The sequence below is a fragment of the Gavia stellata genome, chromosome 4, assembly GCF_030936135.1.
Source record: "Gavia stellata isolate bGavSte3 chromosome 4, bGavSte3.hap2, whole genome shotgun sequence".
Classification (NCBI taxonomy): domain Eukaryota; kingdom Metazoa; phylum Chordata; class Aves; order Gaviiformes; family Gaviidae; genus Gavia; species Gavia stellata.
Genome location: NC_082597.1, coordinates 1,620,011 through 1,640,697, shown reverse-complemented (window position 1 = coordinate 1,640,697; position 20,687 = coordinate 1,620,011). Strand labels below are relative to the sequence as shown.

Genomic DNA, 20,687 nt, shown 5'->3' with positions numbered 1-20,687 from the left:
TCAACAACATGATTGAAAATAACTCGCTACAGAAAATGACTGGTGAAAACACAGGGAAATAGCAGGAAGGCATGGTCGGACACAGCATCGAAATCCCACGGCAGCAGCGTGGTCCTAGATCACTTTATGCTGCACCAAACCCTCAGCCCTGCAGATTCAGTATTTTTCAGAAAAACCCCTCTGAGCCATTCCTGTCCAGACACAGCACTCCTCCAAAGGTCTGCTACTCCCACCGGAAAACCCCCTGTGTCTTTTTTTTGGAGACTCTCAGTATTCGTGGCTAACTGTTCCCATGGACTAGCGCCACACAGAAGCCCAAACATTGAATATTCAGATTTTTGGACTGTAAGACATCTCTATATATTTGCATGGGAGAGACAAAGTCAGCTCCATCACCCCTTGCAGTGCTTTCCTGGACGCAGGACTGGCGGGGGCCAGCGAAGCAATGCTAAACAGGACTCCTGGGGTGTATCCCAAGCCCTGATACTAAGTCAGCGTGACTTACAGCAAGCTGCTGAACTACTTTGACCCATTTTGCATTCTCTTAAGTAGAAATAGAGATTGCATTTCTCTCTATTGAGCTTGAAGATGCATAAGCCTGGAAATGGAGATGCATTTCCATGCTACTTTCCTCTTGGATCAACAAGTACTGGTTGGATACTTATGCTCTGAATTACTCTGCACTTTATAAGAGTCCAAATTGATTTATTTCTTGCTGGACAGAGATAGGCATGTTACTAAACCACTTTTCACAGAGAGAGAATTTCCCACCTGATCACACCGTGGCATGTAGCGCTGCACAGAAGATCTTTCAAAGCACTGCGTGGCCGCTAATAATCATCAATGACACCAAAAGGTATCGTTGGCATTTTGTTGAAGGGAAGAGAAGACAAGAGATAATTCTTTACTGTGAGGGTGGTGAGACACTGGAACAGTTTGCCCAGAGAAGTTATGGATGCCCCATCATTGGAAGTGTTCAAGGTCAGGTTGGACGGGGCTTTGAGCAACCTGATCTAGTGGAAGGTGTCCCTGCCCATGGCAGCGGGGTCAGACTAGATGACTCTTAAGGTCCCTTCTAACCCAAACCATTCTATGATTCTATGAAAAGAAGTCAGATTTGGATTTATGCAAAGGTGATGGGCTGCCAGGAGCAGCAGGTTAGAAACCAGGAGCTCGGACTCAGTCCTACAACCTGGGGACGTATCTCCTTGATTCAGGATATCAGGGGAAATTCTCAGTCTCGAGAACAGATGAGAAAAATATGATGCATGCTCTGAAAAGTTGCCATCAGCACAGGGAGCAGCGTAGGTCCATCTTGCTTCAGCCCTGGGACTGGAAGGACTGGAGAGGCTAATTTTCTCTTGCTTCTTCGGCCAAGTTTGCCAGCTCATCTCTTCTGACATAATCATATGAAGAAGATCCTTTCCACACCTGTTCTTCACCCAGTGTCCAGCATTGTATTTTTTATCTCTAAAAACGTGGACTTCCAAAATCTGGCGTGCAAATCTTTGGGAACCGCTAGATCCGACGCTTTTGGTGCTCCCCAGCAATTATTTCTGTGCTGAAACTACACTGATGGATAGAGATACATCACAGAATCAGGAAGTCTGAAAAAGACCCTGGGAAAGCATAATACGCATATTCTGGTACGCTGACTTCCTCAATTACTGACACTTTCAGTGGCAAATTATTCCTCAAAGAGAAGAAAAAAGCTATTCTTGTGTCTAGACTCAGATTCGTAGCTTGGGGGTGGATTTTTTGACATTCACAATTCTTTTTAAAGGTGACAGCGAGGAAGTGAGCAGGTGTAGACTGGAAGGGACAAAAAAACCCACCTCAAACAAGCTGATACTGGCAAACAAACAATACAGATACATGCCTACCTTCCACCTTTGATTACTTTTTCTCTAATTTAGACCATAAGCTCCAGGGCTCAAAACCTGTCAGGAAGCACGATGAAAACAGTGCATTTGACAGCTGTAAATTATTCCGCTCGCCTAGTTCAGGGTTCTCTGTTTTCCCTAGAAACAAGGGCAGAATAAACTAGCAAAGTATGGAGTTGGGCTACCTGGGGTTTTGTGTTCATACAGTGAGGACATCGCCTAAAATCTATTTTTTGTTCTGAAACAGAAGCCTTGCCTAGGTAAGAAAAATCACATCAACCAAAGCTGTGAATTTAATCAAATATGGTAAAATGGATGCAACCCCTTTTCAGAACATACTGATTTTGAGTCATGTTTTACTGGCTAGATTAAATCAGTTTGGTTTAAACTGTAGCAAGCTACTCTGGAAGCAAACTAAGCACCCGATAAACTTTGCACTAACACAGCCATGCTTATTTAGAAAATAGTTAAACAAAAACTTGCTTGGTAGGCAAGATCCACATGCTGAAGTCATTTAACCCACCTTCTCCCTGACTTTACACCTGCAAGACTGAGATAAGTTGATTTCCTGCATTGCGTAGTTAATTGTAAAGCACTTTGAAGGTAAGTGCTGTGTTGGCACCAAGCCTTAACTGCTAAGTTAGGTTTAAATTCAGGACGAAAACACAGACCAGCACTAAACCCTCTTCCTTCTCCCTAGAGGACAGCTACCCATGCTTCAACACGCGCCAAGCATTTTACAGTCGGCCCCGCCTCACCATGTTGGGCTGCCATCCTTCAACATTGACACAGCGATCGATGCACCACCAGAAGTCGTCTTCGGATTCTCCCTTCCAGGCGAAGACGGGGAAACCTGGCACAGAGAAGGAGACGGGTGCTAACACAGCCTTAGCAGATCCCTTGGGGATCGGCTCTGCCTACGTCCACGCGTGATGAACCGGGCTCCCAACGCCACTGCGGTCTTGCTTGCAGTCTGACTTTTCAACATCTACCTTCTAGAAGGAGCTTCAGAGATATACACTGAAGACACACACTGAAGGCAGCAGATAGGAGTCAGCTTTAGCCTTCCTAATTTCTTCCTCTCCCCAGAGAAAAATCTCTAGCCAACAGACAAGAGGGCAACGCACTCTCAACAATAACATTTATTTGCAAAATCAAGCTTTTGCTGAGAGCTAGATGTCCTACCTTCCTGTTAGGCACGTTAGCCACAAATTTACTTGAATGTATTCTGACTCATGAGCAATTATTATTCAGCTTCAGTGAGCAAGACCAGGTAACAGGCAAGCCAGTGGGTTTGGTTTCTTTTGGTGCTCCCAGCTGTCACGGTAAAATACCTGTCCTTGCCCAAGTAAAACAGGATTTGAATTAAGGCATCTCCCCGGTGAGCAGCAACATGGACAGCCTCTGTTCTGAGAATTATGTCCTCCAAAAATTCTCTCTTTCACCCTTTTTAACCGAAGTTATAACTCAAATTTATAGAACTGAAGTAAAATATCTTCATTTCTTTTAGGAAGATAACTTTCAGGTTTGCACAGCCCTGATGCCCAATAATATGCATCATCATCAGTTGTACTACGTACTTTTATACTCCAGAGAAAAATCATTCTAAGATTTTCAGACCAATGGAAGGGATTGATCCTGTGCTGTTTACCTCCTACAGGTTTATTCTAAATTGAAAAGAATTAAGGAAAACAACTAATGATGGAACAGTAAGAAATCTTTTTAAAACCAGAAAGAACAAAGAGGGTGAAGTTTCCTACCGCTCTCAGCAAGGGCAGCAGCCACTTCATTAAGAGTAGAGTAGATGTTGCACGCAGCCCATCGGCACTGCGCACCCAACGCGCCAAGAGTCTCCATTAGGACCTGGATTTAAACAAACAAACAAAAAAATCGGAAAGAGCAACGCAAAGAGCAATATACAGCGCAAAGAGCAATATACAACTGGGATTAGTATTTACTATTTTATGGGAAAGCTTCTGGGGGGTATCTGAAGTTGGTTTTAAGCAGCATCAGGGTCGTTAGAGAGTTGCACAGAAAACAATTTTGCAATGACTTCTTTTTTTACAATTTAAAATGGATGAAGTAAATAAGAACTTCAAAGTATATTATATTTGCAGCACATATATGTGTGGGGATATATATATATAAAAACTGTTCGGTGTCTATTTTAGAGGCTAAGCAGAGAAAAATCCCTGTCTAGAGTTTATTGACGGGCTCTTACAGCTGTCTGGGCTGTAATGTGCGTGCAGCCCACGATCTTGGCCCCGGCCAGTGGCTTCTCTCCCTGAGCTCTCTTCCTCAAAGCCATCAGCGCAGGCATTTCTGAAAGGCAAAATAAAAAATAAGTCCATCAATGCGATGGAAAGAGGGATGAGCACAGAAGAAACAGCCAGCATCACTTCTTGCCCCCCTATCTGGTACACTTATGAATTCGTACAGCTGTGGCAGCTTCAATAAAAGCAAAAACGTTGAGAGCAGGGATCAAATAAGTCATGGCACAGCTGAAAAGGACCCAGTGACCCTCTGAGGTCTTTTCCTACTATTTAGGATATAGCATCATCGCATTTTCAAATTTCTACCTGCGAATGCCCAGGTGAGGCTGGAGAAAAATCTGCTTCAGACTGAGGAGGACTTGGGACTCGCTGCTCTGATCAGCCTCTCCAATGTCCCTCCAACTACCTAAACAGTGCATTGCCTTTGCTACGGATTTTTGGAGACAATCATGCTAAACCAAAGTTGTCTAATTTATTTGATGGATTTTATCTTTTCTACTGATTTCAACAAAACGCATTTGACTATAGAGTAGTCCTTCAGTAGCTGGTTGGTTGGAGCTACACGGCACAACCCTGTAACTCCTTTCCATCCCCCACAAGATCCCATAAAGGTTTTCCCATCTCTAACAGGAATGGTGTCAAGAAATCACCAATATCCTGAACCTCGCAAGAAGAGGGTTTGGGGGAAGCAAGAACCCCACAAGACAGCCTAGGACAAGGTGGAGTTTGAGGAACACGCCCCATTTACCTTGTTCAGCAATTTCAATCTCTCGGCGCCCAAATTCTGCCTGCTTTATGTTTTTCACACAGAAATCGCTGCTGCCTTTGGAGTTCTTCTGCTGCTTGTCTCGGGGGGAGGTCTCATCATCAGAGCTGTCTGTGTAGGAGGCAGCTGGAGGAAGAAAAGGAGGTCAGAGACAAAATATTCCCTAAAGCCAAGCCACATGCAGTGGAAGGGAGCAGATGATCTGCTGAACGTGTCCATGGATGTGCTTCTCCATGTGCATGTGTCAACTCCCTCCGTCCTCCGAAGAGGGATCTCCTCTTCTCCTTACAATAACCATTTCCCCACAGTCAGCTTTTATCTGCAGTGACCTCCTCGCTCTCATCTACCTCTACTGCAACACCACACTGGAGGGAATTAGCTCCAGTATGGAGCATGTCCCCCATGGGCTCATCTCCTTATGCTTTGCAGCTCCTCTGTGGCCTTCTCCCATCTCTCTTCCCAAATGTTAACCCTTTACAGCTTTAAAATAGCCAACAAAAATGCCTATGAATGTTTTCAGTACTTCCAGAGCATTAAGAGTTATAATTTAAGACAGGATAGATACAAGACCCTATTTAATTTTAAACAGCAGCATGGTGGAGCCTGCTAGTTAATTATTCTTCAGTTATGGTGGTATTCCCAGCCCTTGGATTTGCTCAATTTCAATGTTACTCATTAAGGGCAAAGTCCACAAGTTGCTGCTTGGGAGGCTCACGTGGGATGGTAGGAAGCATCTTCTTCATCAGGAGGATAACACCAACAGGTTGCCTGGAGAGTTGGTGGATCTCCATCCTTGGAGGACGTCAGGAATTGGTTAGAGAGAGTCATAGCTAACCTGATCCTGTGCTGGCAATGTCCTTCTCTGAGTGGGTTGGGGGCGAGACGACCTTGGTGGTTCCTTCCAACCAACATCTCTGTACACCTACAGACAGCTCAACCCAGCCCTTGGATTTTCCCCTTCTTTTCTATTAGAAATAACAAACGCTTGGAGATGTATTTAATATTTTGCCTTTCTGGAACTTCTTTAACTCCTCCTCCCTCTTGCTCTTTTGATAAGAGAAGAGGAAGAAAGATGGCACCACCTCTCTCTGTAGTAAGGAGCCTAGAGGGGACAGCAAACGTACGGTCTCACAGAATCAGATTATACTTCTTGTTTAAGACGATATATGGCTCCTGGGCATGGATGTGCATGCGAACACAGAACTAATTACAGTTGCTGTCAATAACTGTCTTCCTTTCCTATCAATGTCCTCCAAACTTTTGGTTAGGCAACTAGTCTATGGCAGATGACACATGGAGATTTACTGAAGAGCCCTTCATGGAGTTAGAAATCCCCCTTTCCATTCATTTTGTTTACTAAGATCACATGTAGAGTCCATTTTTGATCCGAACAGTGATGAATTAGCCACCACTTCTGCTCCCAGTTTATCCGGATCAGCTGAAGAGACCATTTTTGCCATGTTTTCCTCTGGAATATGCCTCTATGTGGGAGACCAGACCTCTTTCATCATCTAGGACTGGCATCAGCAGTCAAAGCAACACATAAGGCTTGGAGAGGAACTAGAAAGCATCACTCCTCTTTCCTTTCCAGAGACAAAGCACCTGGAGTGCGGGGCTCTTGGTCCAGCTGAGCTCCTCACCACCACCATCACCACTACCACCACCTCTTCCTCCTCCTCTCTGGCAGGAGTCACACCTTAGGACCCAACTCAAGAACCTCATCCACATGGTCATCCCCCCTGTTCCTCATGAAATTGCCCTGAAGTTTTACTCCAAGTCTTTACTCCCCAAATCACGTGGCGGTTCTAAAGTGAACACAAGACCTCACATCAAATGAATTGTTACAGCAGAGGAGAACCACCAAGGAGGAACAGCAAAATCCATGACAGCCTCAGCGGAACTGGCTGATATTATGCATCGCTAGCAAATGATGTGCATGTGTGAAGGCATCACACATGATGATGAGCTCTCTTTCTTTCACAACACCGGAAAAGAATTGGTTAAATCTTTACCTAGGAAATGTCGCATAGTCAAACTCAACAGCTACTGGCTTTGGGTGATGTGTTGCTGCACGTGTGAGCTAGCTTCTCTCCCAGGCACAGTCTGCAAGAGGGAATGATCTACACCAAACACCCAAGGGAGTTGTTCAACCCAACAGTCAGTACAGAATCCCAACTTTCTACCCCAATTCTGTGCCAAAGGGATTGGGTAGCATGAAGGGTGAGCGCTTCTTAGTGTCATCGGAAGAATGGCATGGTTGAACCCATGGTCTTACCACCACCCACCAGTGCTCCCAAAGAGCTGCAGCTTTCCAGAGGCATCCAGACCTCAAGTGAAGACTGATACTGAGAGCCCCTTTGGAAAACTTGGAGTAAAGGCAAACCACCCCTCTACCCAGCGTTTCAATAGCTCTGTTAGCATTTTCACACCAGAAACTCAAACCAAGGAGTTAAACCCTTCCCCCCCAGCATGGCCATGGGTTTGTCTTTCCTACAGCACCCAGCAAGCTGATTACTTTCTCTTCTGGCTCACGTGAAGTGCTTGAATGAACCCAAGGAAAAAAAGCTTAGCGCTGCCACTGTCGGCGTGCCAGGCTCCCCGAGACCCGCTTGGGTCTTAATCCGCTTACGGAAGAGAATTACGCATTGCTGAAATTTCTCTGCAAAGACTCCATCCTCAGCAGGGTGCGAAAGGCAAGTCCAACCCTGCGAACGACACGCTGATGGCAATATATTTCTGAATTTGTGTTCACAATCCCACAGCAAGCTCTTGAAGGACCAGGAGCCTGGCTTAGTAACAAAAGAGCACCTTATATAATACCAAGCTCCTGTATATCAAGGACTCCAGAAGGATTAATTAGTTAAAGGAGGATTATTTCCTTGAAGACAGCTAATCTGTGCAGAGGTTTCTTTAAAACCATAGATCTTGGTTCTGGGGGCTGAAAGTAATTTTTTTTAAACCAAAAAACCCACCTAGATGTTAGCCAGATTTTCATGCACTGATGGTTCTTTACTGTTACATATGTATAATATCTAACAGTGTATATAGCACTATGGTGATTAAACTAATATTGTTAGTGTAGTATAATAGCATACTAACATATAATAGTAAATGTTGCCCTTGCTTTCCTGTAAAATGAAAAACAAGTACAGAAAGGAAAGGATTCCTAGCACCTGTAATCTAGTAATTGGATTAACCAATGGGATAGGCAATCTCCTAAATATCATCTCAGATCACCCAAAAGTTGATTAATGAAAGCTTCGTAACTAGGGTTGGCGTTCCCTACCGCCACGTAGCATTTGAATATAAACTGTGTTAGTTCAAAGAGAAAGACGTGAAAACAGCTGCAGGTCTCCGGCACTGTTATCCAGTGGAAAAATGTTGGTGGGGAAAAGGAGACATCTGCAGCCGACGTCCTAACCCAGCAAAGACCATGTCAGAGCCTAAATTCAGCAAAGGTTAGCTTTGCTACTATGTTAGATGAGGATCCACTCTCATCTGTTGTACTGGCATCGGTACAGGCAAAACAGCGGCAACCTGCCCCTGTTACAGCCCCACTAAAAAGACAAACCTTGTTTCTTTTCTGCACAACCTTTTGAAAGTTATGAAACAGCACGAGGATGAAGTCAATCGCCTTTAAGTAAAGATATTACTGTTCTAATCTCATTTCAGTGCCCGCATAACGTGTACGTGGTGCATAATACACAATGCTGAGCACTTCAGTATTCAAAGCACTGGGCTGATATAAACCGCCTGATGCCCAAAAAATCTTTGTTCGAGCAGATAACAATTATCTGAGTTTTGCAGAAAGGGAAAGAACAGTTACCAAAATTCAAGCGATTTGCCCAGCCCAACGCCAAAACATCCCCTCAACTCCAAAGCTGAGCTGTCAGGTCGGTGCCTTTCCCTGGTTTGCAAGAACAGATGCCGTTAAACATGACACCGTGTCCTTGGGTATATAAACCACTCCCAAACAGCACAGAAAACAATGAATTTCCCCGTTGAGAAAAATAACTCGTTTTAAATGAAGTGGAACAACTACAGAAAATGGGTGGCTTATAGCAAGGGTAATGAGATACGAGACTTTTACTTCTAATTGGAAGAGTCAGATCAGCACAGATCGTTAGTATTTTCATTCTTTGTACTTTACAGTGACCAAGTGATAAAGTTTTTGTGTTCAACAGTGTCTCTGATGGTTTTTCATAGAATGACAGGATGGTTTGGGTCGGAAGAGACCTTTAAAGACCATCTAGTCCAACCCCCTGCCATGAGCAGGGACATCTTCAACTAGATCAGGTTGCTCAGAGCCCCATCCAACCTGACCTGGAATGTTTCCAGGGATGGGGCATCGACCACCTCTCTGGGCAACCTGTGTCAACGTCTCACCACTCTCATTTTTCCCGTTATTGCTTCTAGCAAAGCCCAGTTAGCGACGCGTTGCATGTTGGAGTACGCTGCTCCACATCACAGCTTCACAGATTGTACGTACTTTGGAGACCAGCTGATGATTTTGATTCAACTTTTCCAGTTTTGATGGGCAGGAAGAGCAAGAAACCACTGGCTGTTTGCAGAGATTCTGTTTCCACACCCAGGCCTCTCTAAAACAGCATCGGCATCACTAAAACAGCACCGGCACCTCCCCATCATTTTAGGCAGAGATGCTGGCACGACTGCCTTCCCACCAAGCACATCTCGGGGAAGAGTCACTTGGGTTTCGCTCACTTCTTCACTCATGCCTACCACCTCCAAACCTTCGGACCTCCACACACCTCTTGCGTGTCTGGAGAAAAGTAACAAAGCTGGTGAGGGGTCTGGAGCACAAGTCTGATGAGGAGCGGCTGAGGGAGCTGGGGTTGTTCAGTCTGGAGAAGAGGAGGCTGAGGGGAGACCTCACCGCTCTCTGCAACTACCTGAAAGGGGGTTGTGGTGAGGTGGGTGTTGGTCTCTTCTCCCAAGTGACTAGTGACAGGACAAGAGCAAATGGCCTCGAGTTGCGCCAGGGGAGGTTTAGGCTGGGTATTAGGAAAAACTTCTTCACTGAAAGGATTGTCAGGCATTGGAACAGGCTGCCCAGGGAGGTAGTGGAGTCACCATCCCTGGAGGTATTTAAAAGACGTGTAGACGTGGCGCTCAGGGACATGGTTTAGTGGGACTTGGCAGTGTCAGGTTAACGGTTGGACTCAATGATCTTAAGGGTCTTTTCCAACCTAAACGATTCTATGATTCTTCCCCTCAATTATCATCTCTCTGCTCCTCATGCTGCTTCTTTTCCAGCCTTTTCACATCCCAGGAGGCCTTAATGGGTTCTTTAGACTGTGCTACTGCTCAGCCCTAGAAGGAGAATGACAAAGATCCACGCCAAGAGGTGCTAATGGGATTTATCTACCCATCCTGCAACCGTCCTGAGAACAGAAGTCTTCCGTCTTGACTGTCAGCCTAGCAGCTTTCATTAGGGGGGAAATATACTTGCGCAAGCTAATTAATTGCAATTGCTGATGCTTTAGCAGGAGATGCTAAGTGCAAGGGGTGGAGGAGAATTCCCCGAAGTTGCTCCAAGTTCTTTCAGCTGTGAATGGGGAGCAAACATGATGACGTTAGCCAGGCTAATCAGTCTTTAAAAATGACAGTCATAAAACATACCCTGATGATTAGATATCAGATGGAGTTGTAAAACCTGTACAAATGTTGTATTAATCACAGACCTGTATTAGAGAAGTCTAATCGTTAATGCCAGCTTAAAACACGCTACCAAAGGTGATAACGTTACAAACATAATCCAGGTGGCTTACAAGGTGCAAACAGAGCCCAGGCTGACGTCTCTCTGGAGAGGACGTGGCATGCGTTGTTCCTCAAGTTCTCCTAAAAGCCCTTTGTGTGGGAACGCAGCCACTGCAGGGGTGATGGTCCACCCAGATTGTCCCCAACATTGGGGTGGGCTCCTCCAGGCTTCTGGAGGAGGCTCCGGAGGTTCCTCCAAGCATGCAAGAAGCAACCCAAGAGCCAGGAAAGGAGACAGAGAACAGTTGTTCGTTCCATAGGAATGAGGATGAAGCCATCGGACTGTGCGTGGCTTTCACTGTTCATGTGTGCAGGATCAGATCACAACCTCCAGCAGTGGCATCTTCTGGAGATGGGCATCTGCCTCTGCCAGGAGCAGAGAGGACCAGATAACCACGACTTTTCCACCAGTTACCTTTGCTCTTCTAAACCAGGGTTGCTGAGGACCTACAAGCTTTTCACGTGTTTCATCTAGCGTGTTTTACACGTAGCACACAGGCAACGATCTCTGTTATAGGCAATGCACTACTGCCACAAAGCCACCTCGTCTAGATCTGCTCACGTTCGTCTTACATGGGAGGTTTCATCCCGTTTGCTCCCAACACGTACCATGACAGGACAGGCACAAGAACAGGGACCTTCCCTACAGCTTCAACAGTCAAGACCTACTAGGACTTCACACGGGCATCAACTTGAGCCGCAGTTGTCAGCTACATCCACCCTGTAAAACAGGCAAGGGACTGGTCTGCAGTGCTGGGGCTGGCCGGCGCAGCAGAGCTTGGCTCACATCCACCCATGCACACAACTGGACGGCGTGGACAGCCCTGTGTGAGCCCATGGGCTCTGTCCTGCTTCCTTCAACAGCAGACACGCAGCTGGAAGCTGCAAGTGGGATATGGCCAAAAACACCCTCATACAAGCAGATGTGGGGGAACCACCTTCAGATTTGATTTTCGGCCACAGGCTTTCAGCGTGCAGAATGAGACTCGTCCATGGCCAGCAAACTCTGCAACCAAAAACCAACCATAGCTCACAGCATATCATCCACCCCAAAACAGAATTATTTCTCTTATACACAAGGTATCCAGCTGAGAGCGTCAGGGTAGGATGCACCTCTGAGCTCTTGTGGTCTCTGATGCTCCAAACTACCAGATATCTGCCCAGATACTCCTCAAATATGCTGTGATCTGCCAAGTATCCAAAAAAACGCATCCATGTCATGGACAGGTGGATCCATGTCATGGACAGGGACTAAGCAAAGGACTGTGGTGGAGCCTCACCATGAATGCTCCTTATTCCTCATGGCTCTGGCATAAAGCCAGACCTCTGCAAGGTCTGCAACCAGACCTTGGCCACCAACCTGAATATCCATCTAAGAGCTCTTGACGGTACTCCACTGTGAGTTTTGGTTCACGTCACCAGAAAGGCCTGATCATTTGCCTTCGCAGTCATGAGGAACAGAGGAATAACACCTCCTCTAGTTTCAAGTTGCTTACATCTTCACTCTTTGCAGCCTTGTGATGGAAGCTGATTTCTTCTGCATCTTCTTCAAGGGGCCAGGACCCGTAGGGGATCAGATGCATTAAGACTCCTTGAGGGATGGGGAATTGGATCCAAATTCCTTTTTGCGATGGTCTCAGCTAGGACAGTAGCTGTAACATTTCAGGTAGCAAGCAGCATTCCCTTCAAAGTGCCAAGGATCCCGGATGAACCTGAACAATTTGAGAGCATCCCTGATGACCTCTCCCTATTCCTGGAAAGCCACTACCCTCATAACCAACTCCTGAAGTGACATAAGGTCTCCAGCACAGTAATGGTACTTAATGACATATTCAGAGACAAAGAAAAGAGGACACTGGAAGGTGAGGTATGACAGTGGTCCCACCTGGGTGTTACCGGACTAGGGTAAATTTAGCCAAAGGTGCCACTTGGGTGCATAATGTTTTACCGAACGGGCCAGTGATGTTCCTATATGCTGGGAAGTGTGGTGGCACCGAGTTTCCTCAGCACTCTGTGGTCACAGTGACTTATTTGCTGAATAAACTGATGCTACAGACTGTTTGTGAAGTGTAGGGCAGCTTCGCCTTCTTCCCTCAAAGCCAAGGTAAGTTTTAGCAGTCGTTCTCTCAAAGCTCCACTCTATCCTGTAAGGAAAAATGCCAGTTTCCACCAGGAGACTTGTTTTCAGGACTTTCTTGTGCTGCCCTTTTTGCATCAGCTCTAGATGTTAAATGTTTTAGAAATCAAACATTTAGCAACCAATGTTGAATGTTTGATGAACGGGGCACTCAATGAAATTAGTCTGGTTTTCATGGGGATTGACCGGGTTTTACAAAATCTTCATGGACTGCTCCAGAAATTAAGTTTCAGTTATCTACACTGAAAATGATGCATACTCAAAGAAAACAGAACCATTTGAGCACCTATGCAGGACAAAAAAACTGTGCTGTGCCACATTCTCAAAGGAATGAGCCTGCTGCCGGGGGGACCAGAGCCTGAAGGTTTCTGGATAGCGCTACACAACCACCAAATATTAGTCCAGACAAATCAAGCTGCCAGAACCAATCTTCATAAATACACCCGGAACTTCAGAAGAGCCCTGAAATTTAAAATAAAACCTAAAAATCCCAACGAATCCAAGCTCCCTCCCCAGTGAGTTCTCGTAAGTAGAGCTAGCAAGACCAAAGAGCAAGTCCATCGCTTGCTAGAAGTTTCATTTCACAGATTCCAGCAGGAAAAACACGGAAGACACATGCATGGCCTTCACAGGTCACCATTGCTCTTCCAAACACTCCAATTTCATGTGCAACGGGTGAGTCCTACAGTGGAATCCACATGGATTTATTCAAGAACGGAAAGGGAAGATGACATGCAAGCATGGATGCAACAGAAACAGTGTTTTGCTGAGCCTGGAAGGAAAAGGAAAGGGCAGAGAGGAGGAAAGTCAGCAGCAATTGCACACGAGGGTTATAAGGAGGGACTAGAAGTGTTAAGAGCAGCAGAATGACTTAATTTTCCATCCAACTATACATGAAGATGGAAAAAAAAAAAAGCAACAACCCTCTTTCTGTGCCTTCCCTCCAACACTGCTGACTACACAGCAGAACTGGAGATCCTTGAGCTGCTGCAAAATGCAGGACAAACTCTGTGGTCTGCAGAGATGCTGTAAGAGGATGCAGCTGATCACAGAATCATAGAACATGTTGAGTTGGAAGGGACCCATAAGGATCATTGAGTCCAACTTCCTGCTCCTCGCAGGAGCATAACTGTCCCTAACTTACATAACTGTAAAAGATTTCACTTTGCTTTTAAATAATCTTAAACTTTTAATTATGACAATAAGTAGGAACAACCAATGCAGTGATGGCACACACCTGAGCTGTAGCTATCTGTCGAGGACTGCGAGATGGAGCGGGAAAGTGAACGGCGGCCGATCTTCGTCGGGCGCTTGTTGAATTCTTGCTTTTGGTCAGCAAACTGGATCTGTTAAAAGAAATTAATCGTTAAGTCAGATGTAAAAACCCAACAGTCTGATACAGAAGATCAATCGCAAGAACCCAAAGCCTTGAGCAGACACCGACACCATCTCAGTTTCAGGCTGAATCGCAATTCCTATTTAACTGGGGACAGGGCACACGAAATTGCCTACTTTGTTTAATTTCAGCCCCTCCACCAGACGCAGCATCGACACGCTTGTCTTCTAAACACCTGAAGCTCCTCTTTTCAGCACACAAATTAAAAAGCTCTGTCCCCATTACACACAAACTTATTTTTCCAAAATGCTAACGATAAGGGTTATTCATCGTAAGGGAAGCCCCATTAGGACCACCCAACATTTGCAGAGCTGATGCGGGGACTGCCCTACCCCGCGATGTTTATTGTGGTGACCAGTGTGAGATGGTCCCTGTTTGCTGTACAAAATACAAAAGGCAAAAATAAAACCAATTCAAGTAATGAATGCCGCTTGCAGCTGCACTCTATTAAGAAACATTTGAGATTAGGTACATCACTGAAGACTGTTGTAACTGTCGGGAGCATGGATGCCGGGAGAACACAAGTATTTAAGAGTATTATATTTAAGATTAAGAGTACACACCTTTATACAACAAATCAAGAAATGAAGGATAAGGAATGTAAATGAAGTGATGTGCAGACTGGAAAAATGCAACTACCCAAATTGGAGAGGAGGAACCAACTATCATTTACGAGCAACACCTACAAAAATACCACAGCAATGGATGCAACACCAATATCTTGTAGCATTTTGCATCTACCCTCTCTTTTTAATGGAGCTCATCTCATTGCAACAAATTGTTGTGGATGACAAAGAGCAACCTGCTCAACCCAAGATGAAGAATCAAGCCCGTTTCCATTTCAATCATCACCAAGGAATGAAGAATTCAGACTCTCCAGGAACGTTTGCAAAGCCCCAAGACTTAAAACCGAGCACCCCCAGGCTCAGCCCTGCCTGTGTTACGGCTGCGACAACTGCCAAGCCGAGAGATAAATATTTATTTTAAGTCAGCAAAGCTGATCTGCTCCAAAGCATGCAGAGGACAGAAGAGATAAGTGAAGAAGTGTCACTTTTATCCAGGCACTTTTAAGGGGAAAATGACATTTAACATTGGTATTTATAGAACAGGCTCCTGTTGGTGGCTTCACGTCTTCCCTGGTCAATGCGTTGCGTGGAGGAGAAGAACCTCTTTCTCCAAGCTTCGTTTTACTCCTGCCCTTGGTTGAAAAGAACAGCAAGAAGGCCAAATAATCAGTATTTCCTTCCTATAAACTGCCCAAGTCCAAGTTTTCACGTAAACGAAACATCTGCCCTTACAGATGATTATTAGTGATTTTACAGTAGAAACTCAACCCTTCCGTGCCCCGTTGACGTGCACCTCGGGTTGAACTTGTCTCAACGCTTCTCTCCTCACATCAGCACCAGCCTTCAGCTAGTGACCCCAAAGGGCTTCACGAGCATCAGGCACATTTCAACAGACGCTAAAACTGCTCAGAGCCCACCTGCCTTGCCCAAGGGAGACGGCGCATCTCAAAACCACACCAGCAACTCAACATCCCTTTTAACCCTCTCTATGTAGCTACTGGGCCATATTAAGCATTCAGGAGAACAGGCTCATTGTTTTAGGAAATATTATTTTAACTCCCAGTGCTCATGCTTTGTAAGCTAACCACGGACGCTCCCACCTCGTTCACGATTCATTCTAAATTTCAGGGAAATTGGAAACAAAACTTCCAATTGCAAATTTCCTTGGACTTTGCTACGGACATAAACTGACTCAGTCTGATGCAACAGGGTTAAATATTTACATCTCCAAAATACTAAAAGCCATTAATTGAGTCTATTAACTAACCCCTTGGGGTATTTTGAGAAATTAGTTTCGTTTAAAGAAGTCACCTAACCATAAAGAATTTGATCCCATTCTGGGAACTCAAATTCAAGCTCAGTGGTTTAAGTAGCAGCACTTGACATTGCACTGGAGACGGGCTGGTGATGCTATAGAGCTGGTACCTGGCTTTTTGGGCCAGTAAGTGAAGGAAAAAGGTGATGGGGGTCTCAGGCGGCTAATTCTGAGTCCCCTGTAAAGCCAAGTCTGAGCTGGCCCAGGGACAGCCAGCCCAAGCTGCTGGGGAGGAGGGAAAAGGACCTGGGAGAGGATTTGCAGCAGCACCTGGAAGCTCTTTTTTCTGCCCATCTTAAACCAAACAACAGAACGACACCGGATCAGAAAACACACACAGGGGAGAAAAAAAAAAAAACACGTCAAACTTGTATTACAGTCAAGAGTTGCGCCGCAGATTAGCACCTCTGATCCCGGTGGGAACGGGTCTTTGCACACACCCCCATTTTTTTTTATTCCTTTTCTAAGAAGCTGCTGGCCCAAAATAACTTCTTTTTTTTTTTTTTTCATTTAAAACAAATCCCTCAACAGCTGAGCAGCTTCATCAAAGCGTCGGGTTATTTGTGCGAAACGATGCTCTCAGTAAAGTGAGATACGCTGGAAGTCTAACAAAGGGTGAATAATTTGTATTACAGTTAACATTTTCCTTTCCCATGTTATCTCTTCAAGGACATCCAATGCAACTATTTCAAGTGACACGGTAATATTGATAATTGCATTCACAGCTCTTGAAGTACCTCCATGTGCGACATCAATAGGCAAGAACATGCCAAAAAGCAAAATAAGTCATGAACCAAATTAGGTAGAACTAGAACTAAACTTTATAATAAACCCTGCCCTAAACCACTTCAAGGGTTTAAACCCTTTAAATGCTGCCACAAGCTGGGTTTAGCTTTAGCCGAGCATGGCTCTGATGGGCAAGAGGTGGAAGGAGGCATCAGAAGAGCAGAACGTTGGGAAGAGATGTCTGCCAGGTCAAGGCTAAGGTCTGCTTTTAGCTAGCATTGACCCTTCACCAACATCTTTTGACTTTATCCTTCGAACAATAGAGAGAGCGGGCAGGAATGGATGCTGGAATTAGATTTGAGACATCACCTTCACCCAGTGCTAAATTTTGTATCGCATGGACGTGTGAAGGGTACAAAGTGCCATCAGGAATATACCCTTAAGCCAGTTTCCACAACTCATCTTCATTTTAGAGTTGATATTTCAGCAATACACACTCAATCCAGCCAGAAGGAGAAAACCAGACCTTGCTTACCCAGCCCAAAAGTCTGGTTTAAATCCCTACCGAATAGCACAAAGCAACTGATGGCACAATACGTCGCGTTCCAGCCCGGCTGGAAAGATGGAGGCATTCGAGACTGGGACGAGAACAGTGATTTGGTTCCAGGTTGAACTTGTTCAGCTCAAACTGAAACGCCTCTGAAGGTAACAGCCAACTTTGCACGAGCTAAAGCTCAAAGAAGAGATCGTGAAGCCTTTGAGAGCTGCAGCTGCTTGGATTTAGGAGTCCAACCTGCTCTGCAGTTACACAAATGCCGCTGCTTTCAAGCTCCAGCAGGAAAAGAACAATTCAAGCTGAAAAACCTCACTTCCAGAGGTACAAGGGGTTAATGACTTCTAAATGCAGGTGTGTGCTGATTGCATTTCAAATGAGCTAAGTCTCACTCCACCTGGGGTTTCCACCACAAAGAGCCACTCTACGCTACTTCACCAAGCAAAATAGTCTCTCCAGCTGAGGTTTTCCTGGGCAATCTCCCTGCTTGCAAACTCATCGACTTCTCCGACACGGTGCTCCAAAGAACAACCCCAGAGCAACGTGTTCAGCTCAATGCTTCGTCGTTTCAAACCTCCTGCTGCCGAGAGAAAATGAAGAAACATCCTCCAGAGACTGGGATTTTCTCTAAGCAGGGGATGCAGTCAGCTCCAGAAATAAGTGATTGGGGGGAACAGCAAGGAAAGGAGGAAAAAAAGGGGGTAGAAAGAAACAAATGTACTTTTAAATAGAAAAATTATATTATGGTACTAAAGACTGCCCTCACCTGGGCTTTAATCCCTGAATCTCCGTTCACGTTGTATTTCTTCTTGTTCGGCATGACGGCATCACCGACAGACCCTCCGCACCGTCTCCCGCCAGGACAGGAGCTGCCCCCCCATTTATACCTCCCAGCCCCGCCGATCCCGATCCTGCCCGCTCTGGTTTCAGCTGCGGGGTGGAGGGAGAGGGAGGGAGGGAGGGAAGGGGAACCGCTCAGATTTTCAGACTCCCTTGTTTTTGGCAGGAAAGGACCCCAAGACTTAATGAGGCGTCCCGCCGAACAAGTCCTACTTCTGTTTTATGTTGAATTACAGCGTTTGCCTGACCTCTAGACAGTTAGCGGCAGTTTTTAACGTGGCCTGGCTTGTGTGTGCATAACAATAGCTTATTTATATAACCAGAACATTTCCCTGCTCGCTATAATTAACTTGCTAATTAGGCTCTTTTTAACTTGGGTTCTCCCCCCCCACTTTCTTTTTTCCCCAATGTCAGATGATTACGTTAACAGAGCCTCATTAGAAGAAAATTAACTAATGAGCAACTAAAACAAGGAAGGCATTTGTTAGATGGCAAAGTGTTTTTTAATTATGCTGGTCCCCACTCCAGCCCCCATGGCAGCAAGTGCATACAGTCCGTCCTTGGAAGGGTCCGGACTCCGACACCCATCCTGCTATTCCCACGTTCCTCTTAGAATCATCAAATCCTGGAATGGTTTGGGTTGGAAAGGACCTTTCAAGGTCATCTAGTCCAACCACCCTGCCATAAGCAGGAACATCTTCAACTAGACCGAGTTGCTCAGAGCCCCGTCCAGCCTGACCTGGAATTTTTGCGGGGATGGGGCATCTACCACCTCTCTGGGCAACCTGTGCCAGTGTCTCATCACCCTCATCATAAATAACTTCTTCCTTATATCTAGACTCTTCCCACCTTGCAGGTACCTACTGCAGCAGGAAAAGGGCTGCGGGTAAGCCCAGAGGGATGCTCGTGCAGCAGTAGGGTTTGGGGAGCGCGAGATGCTTTGCTACCAGTGACCGAGCAGATCAGATGCAGGACAATTTATTGTATTTTTATTTAGTGGTTGGAGCTGTTATCCAAAGAGTTCTGTCCCTGACAATGTACCCAAGACAATTCCCATAGAGAACTTCAACATCTGCTTCCAAAGAAGAGGAAGTTGGGAAGCGACGGGGCATCGCCAATTGACGTCAACACCAATTCTAACTAAATATGAAAAACAAGCTCCCCCCCAGCTCCGTGTATTATTATATACAGCTCCTTTAGAAATAATTTACCACTGATTTGATATAATATTGCTCCTCAATAGTTGTCACTGTCGTCCAGTGGATGGTACACCATGATGGGGAAAATGCTGCCAGGGAAACATTGCTTGCTAGCGCTCCTCCAAAGCGTTTCTGCAGACAAGCACATGCCATGATGGTATTTTACATGTCCATAGCAGATTTCAAGCAATCCACTAAAAGAGTAAATATTTCTGGGCTATATGAAAGCTACGCCTGCTTTGTGAAGGGGAAAAAACAGAATTCCCAATTTTAATGAATCTGTAGAGTAATTGGAAAATGGAAATATGAATTATTTTCAATATGGAAATTTGTCAGGAAATATGAGACTGGGATTAGCACCATTTGCCTCAACTGATACTACAGCCAAAGTTGTGTTTTCAAGGTAAGTTTTTAATTTTCAACATTATTGATGATCCTTTTAATGCAAAATCCTAAGGGAGTTACTACTTTAGTTCAGTGTAAGTTAGCTAAAAGCCTTTAAATGGGTATGAAGCTCACCTTGACTCTACCACCAAAGTACAAACTACTTTTCCAGTAGGCTATCACATCAAGATACTTCAATCAAATAGCTTTCCCTGGGGCGGGGAGGATGTGTGGAAAGCCTTTTTTTCAGTAAAGACTGAGTCTAAGACACTAAAATTAAAAACCTCTATTCTATAAAAATGCTAAAAATAAAGTTCTTTCCTGCCCCTCCAGTCCACAGCTCAGGTATCTCCTGCAAGCCGTATGTCAGTTGTAACCTGGCTCAATCTTCAAATAAACCCATGAAGAACCACGTTTAATCCTAGTAAAATCTGAGTTATCACTATAATTTAATAAACCATGCATGATTAACATCTGCTATTTAATCATGGTTGGAGACCAACCTTACTGCAGCCTCCCTCTGCGTTAGTTTAGCCATGCCGTGGGCTTGTAACATTTTCTACTCTTAAAAAATTGCTAAATGAAACCTTAAAATATTGTAACAGCTATAAAATCCCCCACCACTTGTGCAACGTGCAAGAGGAACCATCCTTCTACATTCTGTGGACTTTTAAATTTTGTGAGCGCAGCGTTTTCGAAGTGCTAGCGTCTTAAATTTATTCTTAGCCGTGGATATTTTATTTTTTTAAAGGAACAAAGGGATAAACCAACAAGTTTCTGTGCAACTAAGTCGCACCAGCTCTCCGGCATTGCTAACAGCTTGCAAATCCACCTGCAACAAACTTGGGAAATAAAAAGGGAGTTATGGAGC

General features: G+C 45.1%; 1 protein-coding gene across 1 annotated transcript in view; it reads right to left on the bottom strand.

Annotated features, from left to right (window-relative positions):
* AHCYL2 (adenosylhomocysteinase like 2) overlaps positions 1-20,687 on the bottom strand; it is a 108,554-nt gene that overhangs the window by 19,041 nt on the left and 68,826 nt on the right. The window contains exons 2-6 of the mRNA XM_059816154.1: positions 14,075-14,183; positions 4,905-5,048; positions 4,105-4,205; positions 3,644-3,746; positions 2,642-2,736 (exon numbers count right to left, since the gene is read on the bottom strand). Of these exons, the coding sequence (XP_059672137.1) occupies positions 2,642-2,736; positions 3,644-3,746; positions 4,105-4,205; positions 4,905-5,048; positions 14,075-14,183 (552 nt within the window). The remainder of the gene's footprint in view (positions 1-2,641; positions 2,737-3,643; positions 3,747-4,104; positions 4,206-4,904; positions 5,049-14,074; positions 14,184-20,687) is intronic.